Below are 17930 nucleotides of genomic sequence, written 5' to 3' on the forward strand. Positions count from 1 at the left end.
CATTTGGAAAGTGCTTTACCCAAGCAAGGGTAGGCCAGGCAGCAGAGAGGGGGGCAGCTGATCCCCTCAGGCATTCTCTCTTAATTTCTCCTCAAGAACTGGGTCACACAAGAAGATGGTTGCATTCCCAGACTTTCTGCTCAAGTGTTTTTTATGGCCATCATAAATCATTTACTGGTCCTGCTCTGCTCAGGAGGCATGTGTGTGTCTGACAGGGAAATCCTTGTTGACAAACCATTTCCCACAATTCAGACATCAAATTTCATTATTCAAGAGTGCACTGGGTTTTTCTTACCTTGTTCTGTGGAGCAGACAGGAGCATATCTCAGAGAACAGTCTGATGTGGACTCAGTTACTTCTCAGCTAAAATGCATTTCCCTTTTTGTGGTCTCAGTTTTGTATTGATGATTTCATCGGAAGAGATGCAAAAGCATCTGTCTGGTGAAATAGGAGATTCACATCCCTGGAAGCTCTTTCAAATGGACCATCAGGTCATGGCCCCATAAATGTTATTTGAAAAACCCATGGGAGTGACTGCATCAGACGATATGGCTCCCAGAGGCACCCTGGGTGCTTATTAAAGGCATGAGAGAGAATGATAAACAACACAGAAGCTGAGGCTCTGTCTATACAAACAGTTAGGATTATGAAGGATGCTTCTGTGTTGCCTTAATTACTCTGGGTGAAGGCGTAACAGTGCTTGCTTAAGGGCTTTTTCTAACAGAATATGGAAAACGTGTCCCTGTTTCGACTATAAGGCCCTCCCCTCTGTCTTTCTTTGTCATGACAGCTGAACTGCAGTAACCTCTAATTCTCTGCTTCTCTCATCAAGCTTTTCTGACAATTACATGATATTACATTACAGAGCTATTGGCTTGTGACTAAAGATTAGCATATTATGCTGAGGAGTAATTCCAGAGCTGCAGTGTATTTCTGGTATCAGCTAACAGGACTCAAATCTTCCATCACCCCTGGGTGACGAGTGATGAGTTTTGTTTGTTCCGTCCTCCCGGAGCTACAACATCCTACGTCCCTGCATTTGATAAATGGACTTTAACTTTGGATGGGCTCACTTGGACTCTTTAAGTGCAGTGTAGAGCACTGCTGTGTTGTAGAGATAATTTAGGGGTCCCACTGGTTATGGGGGTGAGCTAGCAGGGGTGTTCTGTCAAATTCTTTTAACATACAAAGGCAGCTCTGAAATATGTGGTTCTCATCAGTATGGAGCTCTAGTACAGTGCAAATTACCCAAAACATCACAGAATAAATAATGAGTCCTTCATCACACAGCGATCTGATTCATCAGCATAGTGAGCTGAATATGCATTTGCATGTATTCTGTATGTATTTTTTCATTTTTTTGTGAGACAGTTGACTGAGTTCAGTAAAACAAACCCCCCAAACAACAATTAAATTGGAAAACATAATTTTACTGAGAATATACTGGTGAATACCATATGGGTTTTAATGGAAAACAGTTGCACATGGAGTTTCCTCATTCTACAGTTCCCATTGTTCAAATTGCTGTTTGCCTCCATAATTGTCTGTGTGTGAGCGAGGTGCATCTAGGTGAATGCACCACTAGATAAATCCCATTTGTATCCCATATTTGGAGTTCGCCAAAAACATGCCGCTGCTTTTACTCCCTTAGCACACAGACTAGTCCATCAACTCAGCCAACAAAAACTCCTAATGGGCCACGAGAAGATGAATTATTCATCTTGGCTAGGTTGCATCGGACTGGTTTTCTTGTTCAGATGCACATGTCTTGTTGCCCACCTTGGCTCTGTGACAAACCATCTGAGACTGATGATACTTGTAGGTTGTAGCTCAACCTGTTTGGTGTGGGTCACCACTTCAGGTCCCACGTGCAGCACCATCGGCCCTATACCACAGTACTAATGGTGGAAGACTCCTCTGACTTGCCCTGTCTGCTGGGCAATGACTTGAGATACTCCAGGTGCCTGCGGGCATCCTCCTGATTAGCCCTGACATAGTAGACCAGGTAGGAGATGACCATGGTGAACCAGCCGAACATGACGACCAGCATGGCCACATCTGTAGTCCTCTTCATCACCACACATAGGTCTATGTCTGGTGCCAACAGAAAGGCAAGTCCTTGAACTCCTATTTCCTCTGGATCTGAAGTCTGGCACACGATACCTGTCAGCGATGCAGGCTCTAGGTCCACACGGGGCATGGCCATCTGCAAGTTGCAGTCACAATGCCATGGATTATTTGTTAGGTTGGCGCGAGACTGCAGGCCCTCGAAGGCCTCAGCGCTAAAGTGTTCTAACTTGTTAGAAGAAAGGTCTAGGAACTGTAGTGAGGAGCCGAGGCCTCTGAATGCCCCTGGTTCTAACTGGCTTAATTCATTGTGGGATAGATCCAGTTCAACCAGGTGAGGCAAACCTGCAAAAGCATTTGTTGGGACTGTAGTGATGAGGTTGAAGTCCAGGTAGATGCGTCGCGTGTCATTGGGGAAATCCTGGGGGATCTCTGTGAGCTGCAGGTTGCTGCAACGCACCGTCTTGCCACCGATCTCACTCTCAGAGCAGTAGCAGCTCTTGGAGCAACTGGTAGCAGCATGGTGGAAGCAGAAGGTCATAAGCACCAAGCTGTGCAGCAGCAAACACATGACCACCGAGTGGCGCAGTAACCAGTCTGCAAGTAGGGACATGGTGGGATAAGGGCATGCTCCAGGAAGGACCACCTGGGCGCAGCAGGCCAAGTCCACATCAACCTCCCCAGTAGCTGCTGACCCTGTGACATAAAAACAACAGAAAGTTGCATTAGTGGTGCAAGAGGTTGTGGTACTCAAGATCAGTCTTAATGACCACTTTTTGAAGGTCTCGGACTCAACTGTATTTTTATTTGGTCTTGTCTTGGTCTAAGACAGTATTCAACTGTGGGAATAAAACTAAACTGCCTGTGCAAAAAAGGAGTGTTGGATAAAGATAGTTAAGTTGATCTTGGCCTTGTCTTGGTCTCAGTTTAGGTGGTTTTGACTACAACACTGGTGGATTGACTATCCCACATTAAAAGAAGTGAAGAGAAAATAAAGAGAAATGCAGACAGGACTGTGAAATATTTTTTGCAAGCAAAACACTGGTGATCAACAGTGTTCTTCAGAGTCCATATTGTTATCTACTGTAGAAATAGAGGGGTACAGTAGCTTATGTAATTGCCATGAGGAGGGAGCATGAATGCAGCATGTTGTTGGCCAGAAACAACTGAACTTCTGTTGTATTTCCAGGAAAGTCGAAGGATCAAACATTCCCTTCATACCAACTAAATAAAAGAGCTACGAGAATCCTTTGGTGTCACTGTGCCTCCTTTATAATTGACATCCCCGCAATGCAGGGCTATTTCAGTACACAGAGACTGGCATTAACATAGTGACGTGACACCACGAGGAACAAAATGTTCCAAACAAAACGTAATTTTAATGGAGTTACATATACTTTATACATATATATGAGGTGTCCAGTGTTTTCTAAAACAATGGCTGCTATTCTGATTCAACAGTTTTGTTAAAAGTGACCATTCAAAATGTGCTTGGTGTCTGTCAAGCTGTGCAGTCGCTTGTCCATGAGGTCATTTAGTCAGAAGTGCAAGTAACACAGAGGTAAAAGCTTGTCCATGTGCCCTGTAAATTACACTTTATATTTTGTATGTAAGCCTTTGAAAATGGCAGCTCGACCCACCCTAACACACTTCATTAATAGCTGATCAGGGCTACCTCCTATCCTGTTACTAATCCTCTTAAGGAAAAACTCCTTAAGTCAGTGTAGCATCAGTGTTGGCCACCCAATCCTTTTGTCGGGGTAAATGCTAATGCTAGAAACCGAACCAAGGCCAACAAAACAGACAATGTGATGGTCGTTCTTCTTTGAGACAAAAAAGGACCACAGAGTTCAACCTGACTTCTTAATTTCGTCAAAATGGCCGGAGACTGGGCAAGATCCACTTACCAAGATTAAAAAATGAAATCGATCTCTAAGTACCTTGAAGTATCACATGACGTTGGGGGGTAGAGGGACAGAGTGTAGTGGCAATGGTGGTGTGTATGTGTGTGTTAAGGGGACAGATGACTTGTCTACGAGACACAGCTAATAGCACTTGTTGTGTTACACCGGTTTCAGAGATGCCTGCCAGACAATCCCAATAATGAGGGGGAGATGGAAGCTGGTGCACCAGAGCAAAGCACAGATGAAGCTGCTATTAAGACTGCTATAGTTTGCCTCCCTCAGACATGAGACATTTATCCATACATCTTCATTAAGGCATCTTCCAAAGGATTTCCCTCTGCACTCCGTGTCAGCAGGGGTGCATGGGAAAGTAAAATAGCATGGCAGACGCAGTTTAACACCCAGGGAAATAAAAGTCTTGCCTAAACTAAATGAGTAACGTAATGCTCGTGTAAAGGCTGTACTTTTCCCTTCACACAGCGTGCCAGCATGGTGTTTTGCAGAGAGATAATGGGGGATCAGGAGCAGAAGGCTGGTGACGGAGGAGGAGAAAGCATGTGGGCAAGGAGGGAAATTAGACACACCAGCACAGAGAAAGAATGATATCAAGAAGATTTAGGAGAGGGAGTAACGTTACAATAAAAGCACAGAGAACAGTGCTAATGAGATATCGAGGAAAGGGGCAAATGTTAGTCAGTCACAGGGACAGCTGATGAAAACAGCTGGCAGTGAAAGAATACAGGGAAGAGGGAGGAGAAAAGTGGATGTGATCAAGACACAAGAGAGGGTGTAATGACTGACAGGGTGGGGCACTCATTTAAAAAGGTTTTCCATCCAAATACGCCTCTCAAAGACATCACAAGCAAAAAATTTGTCATTTTATACATCTTATAGCTCTATACAGTAAATGAAATAAATCAGTTGGCCTCTAAATCTGGTGAGGTCTTCATCAATGTTCCTGAAGTCACTGCCTACTTCTGTGATAAATAACCCTGCCGCCTTTTAATTTAAACAATAAATACAGCGCTCCTGCAGCCAAAGGTCAGTCTCTCACTTCATAAATTCACTGCTGCCAGTGCCGTGCCGACAAGTCTCTGCCGCCAATTATATGAGCAGCAGTCATTTGGCCTCACACCCCAAACACTAGAGGCAATAAAAGGCAACACAAATGTATTATGTTAATACATTTCAGGACGTGGTGGTTTTCATGCTCAGGCGTATATTTTGGGGGCGGACACAGGAAACACGACACCTTCAATATTTAGAGCATGTGCTTTTGTCCTAAATTAAAACATGAAAGTAGCAGTGGACTTTAGCTCTGACCAAATAAAGGACATTTGCACTCAGTGGCACCCTGTGAAGTTCTTATAGGGTTGGCGAGATGGGGCGACACACCGAAACCAGAAGCCAAATTCAGGAATTCTATGATGCTGTTGATGCTAGTTGAAAACCACATCAATAGTTAAGGAATAGCATACCGATATACTTTGGTTTCTTATTCTACAGTTAATATTTACAATTATCTGATGGGCATAGACTAATACCGTTACAGTTAACATCTGGAGTTCCACAACAATTCTGTTTCAATGTGTAATGTATGAGTATCTGTACACGTTAGGTGATTCATTGTTCTTCCAATAAGCTGGTTGTCCTTTTCCTTAAAAAGACGAATATACAGCTGTGACTGAGGGGGTACATTGATCGTAAGGAGCAAAATATTAACTGGGAGAAAGCCTTTTCATGTTTACAGGAGATATCTTGAGGTAAGCGTTCAAGGGACCCATTTGAAAATGGTCAAGCCAGTTGTTTCCTTGCCAAAATTTTGCCTAACTTTGAAGCGTTATCAAGCCTGCCAGTACAAGCTATGCCAACATGTTTGGTACCAATGGATGCCTTGGGTTGTCTAGTTTCAAAAGCTACCACCAAGATATGGAGACATCTTGTAGAAAATGCACCAAATACAGGATATTAATGTGTTTGACCCTCAAATTTTTTCTGGTGGAAGACCCCAAAAACCCCCATGCAAGTATGTCCTCCTCCCTAATATTGAAGTAAACCCTACACCCTTGTTTGCACATATGAATCTGACCTCTTTGTGGCATCAGCGTCACAGCTGTAAGCACCGCATGAATGGCAAATAAGCTGCTGGTTTCTAGTTATCAATGGGGGTGTGTGGATGACAGAAAGGGAAACAGGGAACTAAACCATCCTTGACATATTTAACTTTAAAGGCAGGCTTTTAATGCAAGTGTAATCATATTTCAATGCTTTTAGCTCTATCCATTCCCGATCCTTCGCTCAATGCCAATCTCGATCACTAGAAATTCCCCGTTATGCTTTTCCTCAGAGCACAAAGTGTCACTTGGCAGATTTCCACTGTACATGAAGACCCCGCAGAATAATCTTATTGCGTTAACAGAGAGTAATAAACATAAGCTCACTCTTATAGGAGTAGGTAATGTAATCACATCTAATGTACAGTATATTGCAGATTAATAAGGGTTTGATCTTATTGATCAGTTTAAATATTCTTTCAAAATTAGTATGCCTGCATAAACTTCAACACTAAAACAACACTGATGTAATTACTTTACATCAATCACATGCTGAGGGCACTGAAGATGCCAAACAATGGGTTAAGTTTCTGCTCAAATTTAAATTCTACTTATAAGCAACAAGCATCTGGTGGAAAATGAACTCAAAGGACAGGAGATAAAGGCGATGCCTCGTGGGAACTGATACCCTCGTTAAGTTTGTCTTTCATCCTGTTTGAGTCAGCACCATCCAGTGCTCGTTTCCAGCGCCAATCACATTTACAAACCCGCACTCAAACTGGAAAACACTTGCCCTCTTATGGATGAACAAATGTGTAGATGCATGCATTATCACAAACAAAACATAAGCGGTTTTTGATCAGTAACACACACACTCACGTCTTTGCCGCTTTCCCCCTGCTTTTCATGATGTGTTTCTCAGCAAGTGCCCGACAATGAAATGGTTGAAGCAGATCAGAGCGCAGCCCGAAAGGCGGTTCAGTCAATATTTTGGTCCGCTTCCATCAGGTCCTCTTGCAGCTCGTTAAACTTGTGCTGAGAGCCGCTCCGGCAGCCACGACGCGCCACTGGAAATGCTCCTACAGTTCAGGGCTCGCTCAGTGCAGCCTTTTTTAGTTTCCACGCAACCAGAAAACTAGGCAACATTACCGGAGCCAGCGCGAGTGGACAAGGACGCAGCGCCAGGGCAAGGCTTATAATTGATGGCGGTATTTCGCTGACTCTGATCCTGGATGTGACAAAAAAAATATATTGATGCAAAGTTTAAAATGGCAGACACATGGCGCGCAATGCATTTACGCACAGACGCAAAGTCTTAATGGTGTTGCTGGGAATGCATTAATGGTGGGGCTGATTGCATTTATAATATGCATGTGTTGATTGCTGTGAGTGAAGTGGATCTGCATGCATCAGGTGCCAGTAAAGTAAGGGGTACCCCTCCCTCACACACACACACACACACACACACACACACACACACACACACACACACACACAACAGAAGTGATCTCATACATGGAGCAGTTGGTTTGGCAGCCCACACTAATCATGTTTGATCTGAAGCTTGTTGTTTCAAACGTGCAGCCCGGCTGCCAGGGCGGTGGATCTTTGGCCGTCTCTGGGCCCCTTTTCCTGCCTGCTGCCAGCCGATAAGGAAGCCCAATCAAATCCACTATGAAAACAGACCTTCATGGGCACAGGCTTGGGAGAGTCTGCCAAGCAGCCGGTCATAAGGCATTAATGGAATTAAATTAAAATCAATAAAGTGGGATACTCCACCCAGGCTAGCCATTAGGAATTACGGACAAGGGGACAACATTTTCCAAAATGAGCCCCTTGTCCACACCCACTCCAGCACCACCGGTGTGCAGAAATATTCAAATACATCATTGTGAAAAATGGCAGAGCCACTTTTCCACTCACCGAAATTTAGCCCAACTTTGGAGCATTATTCAGCCTCCTCCTGACAAGATAGCACGACATGGCTGGTGCCAATGGATGCGTAGGGTTGTCTAGTTTCATATGATATCAGTATCTTAACTCTATTTTTATCTGTAAAAGAGGGGCCCTGCAGGAAAGGTTTGTGAACCATTGCAGCTCTGCACATCTGACCCCTGCAATCAGAAGGAGCTCAAATATTGATTGATTTGTTTTAATGATGATGATAAATGTAAATACATATAACTCGTATTGTCAGTGATATTAGTCAAAAAGTAAATTGCTGTAATTGATCCCATTTAAGGGCCAACTATACACTTTTGCATGGACTCCCCCAGGGCCTAAGGCTGAGGTCATCTGTGCCCTTTGACACCCTGATGGCAGGGCTTATTCCACCTTAACTCCCTCCCTGGTGCCCTGGAATGGCAGATTATGAATGATTAACTACAGCTAAGGTCTTTCTTTCTTAGTAGTAGTAATATCACAGACTGTGTTTTGTGACCACATAGACTGAAATATTATCAGTCTCTATCATATTTATTTATTCCCCTGCACAAATCTCATTTAAAGTAAAATCTCAGTACTCCACAACTGGAGTCTTTTTGTCTCCATTTTGATAAATGTAAGATGTAAGCACTGCATGAAAGCCTGGATTACCAACCAGGCAAAGTGAGCCCCAGGGGCCCAGATCATCAGGGGCCCAAATACCTCAGTTTGCTGTTGTGGCAAGTGGATCATTTGCAATTTTGTTATACTACTAAAACACAATGAAAGCTGGGGTCCATCTTGTCATGTAGACAGGTCCTGTGTCAGATGTAGTTTAAACACCATTCATATTTCAGTTGATTTTATGCTTACATGGTATGTATTCTTAAACAAATTTGAGTTTCATCAAATTTTCACACACAACTTACAGGAATATGGGTTGCTGGGGCTCCAGGCAAAATGGACTTGGGAACTAGGGCTCAATAGGGGCCAGCAGCTCATTTCTGCCCCTGGGCCCACTAGTGGCTTTATCCAGCCTTGACTGTTTAAATGGTAAATAATCTGTTTTCAAACCCCAGGGTGGGGGAGCCCTTCTGTGCGGAGTTTGCATGTTCAGTGTGGGTTTTCTCCAGCTACTCCGGCTTCCTCCCACAGTCCAAAGACATGCAGGTTAACTGGTGACTCTAAATTGTCTGTAGGTGTGAATGTGAGTGTGAATGGTTGTCTGTCTCAATGTATCAGCCCTGTGAGAGTCTGGCGACCTGTATGCTGCTTTAAATATGTCACATTCAAGAGCAGCACAAAATCTTTATGAGGGTTGCCACTGGCCCTGAGCCGCACTTTGAGCAACTATGATCTATAGGTTGGCCAAAGATTGTGTTGTACTCACCTCCATTATTTTAGGTATTTTAATGGCCGTACTGCTGAATCTTATTCTCAAACCAGTTTTTTAACAACCCAAAAATAATTTTGTTTGTCACTTTGGACCATCTACATCACAGCTGCACTACTCAGGCAACATCTCTCATTCCCCTGTACACTAACAGTGATGAGCGTTCAGATAAAGCCACAGGAGATTTACTGCAGCTGCACAATACAAAAGGCAGTCGGTTGCGCGGCCACGTTTTATGGTTACATTTGTTTAGCCCTCTTAAGAATTGCTTTGCTGATGAAGTTTATGTTGAACTGCTGCTTACAAGTCTGTGGAGGCTTGTGTTTCTTTGGCCTCACTGGACTCTAGTAGAGAATTCATGTCTGCTATCTCTGAAGCAAAGTGGGTGATCACAATGGTCCAGTACACAAACCTGTAGAAGTGAAACAGAATCTTTTATGTTTTCATGCATTAGTATAGTATGACATGTTAGGGTTGACTGATGAATAAAACCACCATCTTACATGTTTATGTTAGTCCCCATGAGAAACACGAGCAGTATGACTTGATGTTCATTGTTGCTGCTCTGTAGTCACTCCTTTTACAGCCCGCAGGTTAAGAGGCTGCTCTTGTCAATTAGGAGACGATCAGATAGGTGGAAGAGCATATGACAGTGAAACAGCAGAAAATAGGATTACTTTCCTCATCGACAGAGGAGAGTGCACTCGCAGTCAGTCTTCCCCAGCTTTATCAGATTACTTCAAATGCTCCACTGTGGTTGGCAGCTAGACAGGCGCTGTATGTATTATCAACCAAGCATTAGTCCTGATAGACTACACTTTCAAGTGGATCAAAGTTCCTTGTTTTCCCCCCTACTTACTTTTTTTTTTCTCTCCAGCCTGTCAAGTATCTCAAAGACAGGCTCAGGCGTCCTCTCTGTTAGCCTTATACCTGTGCAGGTGGCATAACTGCAAGATGACATTAATCCACACAGCTAAAGTGCTGAGTGGGAATTTGGCGAAGAAAATACAAGCACCACAGTTTTGTACAATGTCATTTCAACACGGTGGGAATGTTTTGCCATTAGCCTTCTCTGTGTGCTCTTGCAGTTGCAGTGGAATAAGAGGACTCATATTAATGAGATCTCTCCCTTTCGTTCTCATTTTCTCACCTACTTTGTCTCGCCTGCTCACACAAACACACATACATGCATACGTACTTAAGCTTGCACAAACACACACGCACACACTCTATCTCTGGCTCCAAGCTTACTCCTCGTCCCTGTGCAAGATCAAAGTCCTGCCGTGTCTTTAAGAATACAACATTACTCGCTTTATTTATTTATTTCTTCACCTAGGTCGTGTAGCTTTTAATCAAAAACTGTGAGGAAGGTGTATTAAAAGGATTTCCCTGCTACTGCTGGTAACAGAAGGGTCGCACCACCTCATCTTCCCTGTGAAGATTCTTGCCTTTGAAGTCTGATATCACTGACATTAAGGAAACAATGGCCTGGCGATATGAAAGTGTTGTAGATATTCATTGATCCTTGTTGAATTTCCCACTTGCAGAGCTATGGCCAGCTGAGTCGCATCCAAAGCTTACAACCACAAGAGTATTGAGTCTTCAGCCAAAGAAGCTCATGAATGGATAACGCTCCACTGGCATGTTCTAAGGGGTTTATCATGTTTTCAGTGCATAATTCTTTTTAAGTGTTTAAAATAATAATTATAACACTAATAATAATAATATATCTAGAATATGTGTTAAATATGTTTTGGGTCAGTGGTCCCCAACTTGGACATTGGGACCTCCACAAAGGGTCATGAGATTATAATCCACAAGGTCACAAGATGATTACTGAAAAACTAAAATATGATACACAAAATTCATTTTTTTCCCTTTTGGCTCTTTGCTTTTTTGGAATAATGTGTCGTTTTATCTCTTCGGGGTTCTAACACCAATAACTTTCTACAGCATAACTAGCTAACTATCTTAAACCATTAGGGTTTACTTTGGCACAGTGGTGTTCTTAGCTAAATGTTAGCATCAGCATGCTAACATGCTCACAGTGCTGACAATGATAACATGCTGATGTTCAATGTCTTTGTTGAAAAAGTTAGCATGCTAACATTTGCTAATTAGCATTCCACACAAGGTAGCCTACAGCTTAGACTGACGGATATGTCATTAGTTTGGCAGGAATTTGGTCAGAACCAAAGTACTAGAAAAATTAAAACTTTGACCTGGTAACAGTGCCACATAAAAAAGTTTGGGGACCACCAAAGTTAATACAATCCATCCAGTGGACTGTGGACCATAGATGTCTTTGCATTTTTAATTACAATTAATCCAACAGTTGTGGACATATTTTACTCAGAACCAATGATGTCAACTTCATGGTGGCGCCAGAGGAAAAATCGGAAGATCACCAAAGTCTGTTAGCTTTATCCTCTGGGGGACATCAAAATCTGTATAAAAAAATCATGGAAATCCATTCAATATTTGTTGGGAACATAGTTGTAGATTTTGGGAGGGATGCAGGGGACAAGACCCCCTCAATAAAAACATGAAAGTAGTGGAGGTCTTTAGAGTTTTGACAAAATTCAAGACATTTACATCATAATCAATCAAGCAAATCAAGTGTAAATTGTTTGATGGAGGGTTGGGAGGAATCCTAAAACTAAAATAGCCATTATTATTTCCATAGCATTTTTGTTAAAGCTACAGAAAGCCACTGGAGAGAAAAATAAACCGCATACAGCTCTGGAGCCACAGTTGCCTTCCCCTGGTCTAAACGAAAATGGTGGACCAACCAACAAACAAACCAACACTGTTAAAATCATCATGATTCAGTCAGTGTTAGAGGAGAAAAACACAAGGCAGCTCATAAGACATGCACTCTATGACAGGAGCTTGCAAGTAGACACTGCCTCATGAAGGATCACAAGCAGAAAAGGTTTGCTTCAGGGGTTTTTGATGCTGACTTCATCGGTGCTATTTAGTCAGAGTTCACCAAGCTGATAGGAAACCAGCCTAATGGTGTCTGCACCTGAGTGATACATGCACAGGAACGATTTATGGACACATAGAACCCCATCTCAGTCAATACTATTGAGGTCATGGTACTCTATATTCAGTCTGGCAGCTGATCAAGCTATTTAATCCAGTCTACTTCCTTTGTTGAATCCATATGTGTGACCTTGCTGGAGAAAAACTGTTTTAAAAAAGTGAAAGTACAGCACTTAGTCAACATACTGTGAATATAAGGCATTCCATTTGCTGCACTCGTATCGCTGTTATGTTTGCAAAACACCTTGTGGTAACATTTCTTACAAGTGTACAATCAGCAAAGTGGCGTCAGTGAATGTGGTGTATGGCATCTTAAATGTTAAGTTGTTATAGCTGCCTGCAGTTGCCTGCCAACGCAGGATAGAGGTGGTTAAAGCTCTTTTCCACTGCCCTTTTAAAGTAATTAATAATTCTTAGTCCTTCATTGTGTCTCAGACATATTCACAATGACAGCCAGGGAGGGGTGTTCACCTTAAAGGTCATGTTGTGGACCTACAAGGACACTGCTGGAAATATGATGGTCAAAACACAAGCGAGTAAGTCTTTCAGTGCTGTAAATGTTAGAGGTTTACTGCATGTTATTTACACTTTTCAGATGTCTGCAATAAGATTCACAAGTCATCTTAAAGAATATTACCAGTGCTTTTTATTTGACATCTAGTTTGCTCTTCTCATTTATATTTTCCCTGTGAGCATCTGCACACATTCATTTCCTACCTTTAACAGTTTGCTGCCAGTTATTTCATCTGTCCTGAGCTAAATACCCCTGGCAAAAATGAAGCTGTAATTTCAATTATCAAATTTTCATCATTATCTAATTTGAGTTGAGAGTTTTCATATCAGTACGCACATTACATTCTACATGCTCTACTTCCTGTTGTTCATCTAACACCCACGGGAAGCAATGGGACTAGTCTTTGCCAGGAAATAATTACTCAGAAACACTGAGGTGAACTCAAGTGAAATCACTTACGCAAACTCACAATGGAGAAAACTCCGGGGGAGGACACACATCTCCGAAGCCCCTTTCCCTCTGGACAAAAACGCACTAACATTCACAAACGTATGGCTTTTGTATTCAATGGGAAAGGTTACAATCTGCATTCACACTCAAGTCAAATGACTCTGCAGTAGTCACAGGTATTTATCAGATCAAGCTCCAGTTGTCTCCCATAAACAATAATGAAAATTTGACACCAGGGTGGGCGCGCTAATTTTCACCCCTTTTGTGGTGCAATACAATGACATGCCACCACATAATACCATCGGTCTCTGTCCATTGTTCAAAATTAGTTGGCATCAAGTTTGAAAGAGAGACTGAATAATTAACAGATATAAAAAAACAAAACAAACAAGTAATCGCAGTAACATTTTCACTGGCCTCCATGCTTCTTTCTACTATTTACTAACCTGTTTTAAGGTGTGTCCATGTCGAACATGACACATCAGTAAAGACAAAAAAATTGGAAAAGGAATCTCTGGTTAACTCAAGCTTGAGAGACTTTCACACTTTGTTTCATGACATAAATACATCATTAGATACCCAACTCAACTCAACTCAGATACCCAAGTTTTTACGCTTCTTGAAAAAGACAGTTGCCAACAAGTGGCTGAATGAGACTAACGTCATCACGCCAAACCTAGCTTTACAGCCTCGCTGTGGGGGTGACGTTAAGTCATGCGATTGTAGCATAGTTCCTTTATAGCCTAATGCTAGCTTTTTATCTCTGGTGATTGCATTCAGGCTTCAAAAATTATGAAAGCAGTGTTCATTTTTGAAGATTATCTTGCTGAACAAAATGCGTAAGCATCATAAGCTTTTGTTTGCCATGGAGAATATTTTCTATAATAATCCAAAATCTGATTGAAAAATCCTATATTTTTGAAGAGGGAACCAGGAGAAAGTGAACTTCCGTGTCGCCCTACAAAAAAAATGTCATCCCTTAATGGGTCCCGTTTTTGTCTATGTCCTGCTCCATGTGCATATTCCACAACACTCAAAATTAATTTTTCTGCCATTTCTGTGGTGGTATTGTAAAAAGATGCATTTCCTTGTACAGAACACTAGAGGCATACCCTATATAAGTTAAAGGGATACAGACATGAAACAAACCTCTTTGGAAACGAGGCGGTTAGAGGTGTTGGTAGTTTCGACAAAGGCAGGCTAGCTGTTTTTCCTTGTTTCAAGTCTTTATGCCAGGCTAAGCTAACTGTCTCCTGGCCGCAGCCTCATTTTCAATGGACAGATATGAGAGTGGTATCTAACTTCTGTAGTGTATTTCCCGAATTCCTTGATTGATTCCATCAATCAAATTTCTCAAATAGCTTTATTTCTGCTGCCCCACATTTCAACATGAGACTCGTATTTTCAAATACTTTTGAGAGTATTTTCAGAGAGCTTTTATGGTCCACTCACGTATCTCATCTTTGGCGGTCTTTGGAGGCTGCAGAGACAAAATGAAGAAAAAAGATACATGTTGAAAAGCTGTACACTGTCAGCTGATATATCTTTTTCACAACCCAAGATCCTTCTGGAATAAGCTCTAACATACCTGTCAAGTGCTCAGCTGGAAGCAGCAGTTGTTTACCTGTCACCCTAATATCTGCAAAGCAGCTCTATCCTTGTATGACACAGGACATCAAGCTGCACCAAACGGCCCCTTTAGACAGCCATCACCAGATCTATGACACATAAAGTTTCTTTAATTCTGCCCCACTTCCCCAACAGTCAAGCTGTATCAGGCCTCAGAAAAAAACACAGGGCCATCAATAAATAAACAGGAAAGCAGGTGGTACGGAGAGCGCGGGTGTCCATCTACTTTGCTAACGTCTCTCTCAGCAGCTTCAGATGGGTGCCTATTTTTGGATGCCAAGTACTGGATGCCTGTTTCAAACTGCCCACTAGTACTAGATAAGAGGAAGTCTGTGTGTGAGTCTGTGTGTGAATGTGTAAAAAGGTTAGAATAGTAATGGCATAGTTGCAAAAAAAAACAAGTGAATGTATTCTCTTAAATTACCTTGAAATTATCCACTTTGAAGATACATTTTAAAATACTATTTCTAGAAAAATTATCAGAAGTCAATGGATGTAACATCAATTTGTCAAACTACGTAATATGTCAGATTTTCTTGTGTGTACCATTTTAACATGAATAGAAATAGCGGAGAGGCTGTCCTCCCTCCGAGAAGAACCCCATATGTTGTCTGTACAAGCAGTTGTTATGACCCGTAGTTGTGGTCATTGTTAGGTGGCGTCCTCCAGTGGCCGTAGTAATTATGGCGGAAAAAGGAAAAACGAAAAGGAGGAATGCGGATGCCATACAGAGCAACAAAGTTGGCCTAAGGAGGAGGTCGGGATGGATGGATGGGTCAAACCAACACAAGATTTTCACCCAGGAGGCCACTGTAAGTGTCCCTGTGTGAAACCAAAAGTCAGCGTTGAGTTATTTTAACTTAGGTAAGTTATCTTACCTAATGCCCTTAACCTACTCATGTTACACAAGTTAACTTAAGTAGTTAACTTAAGATATGTAAAAAACATAACCTACATATTTTAACCCAAACCATGACCTTTTCCTAAACCTAACCATGTAGTTTGTTTTGCCTGAACTCCGACGATTCACTATGTTAACCACTTGTTTAAAACTACAAACATTATTGGACATATATGCACCAGGCTTTGAAGCAAATTTTCTCATTGGCCAGACAGTGGAATTGCGACTTTCGAGTCAATCACATGAGGCTGTTTGGTCCACAAAGACTTTTCAAATTATGAATGAGACACATTTGTAAATCTGTGTATACATTTTTTAGCGTCACAGCTATGACCAATTTCATCTCTTCAGTCCAATAACATTTCGAAAGTCTAGAAAAGTTCTAGAATGAAATCATTTTATCCCAATTTAAGTAAGCAAAACACTTAACCAGAAGTAGCCACCCCGAACAGCAAAAGTCTCTAGTGGGCCTGCTCTAAAGGCTTAATGATGTGATGGCTGTGAAGATCATCTGGGTATTTTCATACCTGGCTGTTGAACATTTTTGGCTTTATGTGCCACTGAGCAGCTTTCATAGGAATGAACAGGGTCTTGCCTCCAACACTGTATCCAGATATCTTAATACATCCATGTTTGGGAGTCACTGGCAAATGAGCTAGTCTGATGTTAAGGTATAAAGACGTGTTGATTTTCTGCCATTGCTAGGAGCACTAATTTAGGAATCTCTCCTGTAGGCTGTATCAGAGGTGATAGAAACAAACACCATATGTGGTGGTAAAAGTGGGACGACTTGTTTGAATAATTAAACTATTTGGAAGTATGCTTTTTTTGTTCTTTTGCTGAAAGTTAAAACAGATTGCTACCACTCTCACATCTGTTAAATCAATTAAATATGAAGCTTCAGGCAGTAGACACTTAGCTTAGCATACAGGCTGAAAGCAAGTAAACGCAGGTGAAACAGCTAGCCAGGCTCTATCCAAAGGTCCCAGCACCTCTATAATTCTCGAAATGATGATTTTGCATCTTATTTGTTTTGTTGTCATTGTTTTCTCCCTTTAAGTTCTTCTTCTTACATTCTTCTGACTACAGTTTCAATGAAGTGATGGAATATTTTTTGAAGGTAGCAGTGAATTCAATCTTCCATAAGACTCAATACTGCTCCTGTTCACAATTCCTCTTGAGAAAAATACATATAGAGGCTCAAAAAGTACATTGTGAGCCTAAATTGTCTCTTTTTCAGGTACAGGAGATTTAAAAAGATTCTATTTTGAAGATAGCATATCCAACCCCTTGTGTTGTGTATAAAAAAAGGTTGAGGGCAGGTGGCACATTCTTTCATATTTCTTAAAGGAGATCAATCATTTTTTTTCAGCTGAAGATACCCAGTGCAAAATCAAACAGTAATGTGCCTTTGCACCTTCATTCATGTGTGCTGCTGTGGGTGTATTTGTGTACATACACTCCACTAAATCCGCTGGACTACAGCTCAAGCTCCTCAGCCCTATTATTATCATGCCAAGGTCAGATGAGTGGGCAACATAGCAGAGGAAGACAGATAAGTATGGTAGAACGGTTAGATAAATCAGCGTACTGCATTTCCATTCACTGATAGCCACCAGACCAGAAATGTAAAGGTCCATGTTTGCCATGTCTTTTCTCTGTTTTGCCCTTTTAAATCCTTCTGAATCACTTTACATCAGCAGACACAAAGGAAAGCTCTGCACAATGATACTGCACAAACACATCATTCGAGGGCTATCATGATACGACAACGACACACATCTGGGGAGATAAACTCATTAACCACTAAATAGCTTTTAGGCAGCTATCATGTAGAGTGTGTATGCATGTGTGACAGAGAGATTGGAGGAAATGAGGGAGAGAGGGAAAGAGGTGGAGGGAGAGAAAATTGATAAATGAGGCAAATTGAAACTGAACACTTTGGGAAAAGGGAACACTGCACTCCCAGAAAACCCTTTCTTGCAAGTCATTTTTGTACATTTGTGCATTCGAAAAGACAGTAATGGTTTGTACATCAAGTGACCAA

The 17930-nt window shown here is 41.8% G+C and overlaps 1 protein-coding gene across 1 annotated transcript; it reads right to left on the reverse strand.

Moving 5' to 3' along the window:
* Positions 1–1409: 1409 nt before the first annotated feature.
* On the reverse strand, positions 1410–7157 carry lrrc3ca (leucine rich repeat containing 3Ca). The gene is made up of 2 exons (XM_050060224.1): positions 6905–7157; positions 1410–2763 (listed from the first exon to the last, which is right to left on the reverse strand). The coding sequence occupies exon 2, from the start codon at positions 2678–2680 to the stop codon at positions 1886–1888; it is 795 nt and encodes a 264-aa protein (XP_049916181.1). The 5' UTR covers positions 2681–2763; positions 6905–7157; the 3' UTR covers positions 1410–1885.
* Positions 7158–17930: the final 10773 nt, after the last annotated feature.

Source organism: Epinephelus moara, chromosome 13, assembly GCF_006386435.1.
Source record: "Epinephelus moara isolate mb chromosome 13, YSFRI_EMoa_1.0, whole genome shotgun sequence".
In the NCBI taxonomy this organism is placed as follows: domain Eukaryota; kingdom Metazoa; phylum Chordata; class Actinopteri; order Perciformes; family Serranidae; genus Epinephelus; species Epinephelus moara.

Coding starts and splice junctions, on each gene's coding strand:
- lrrc3ca (XM_050060224.1), bottom strand. CDS start 2,680: ATGTCCCTACTTGCAGACTGGTTACTGCGCCACTCGGTGGTCATGTGT.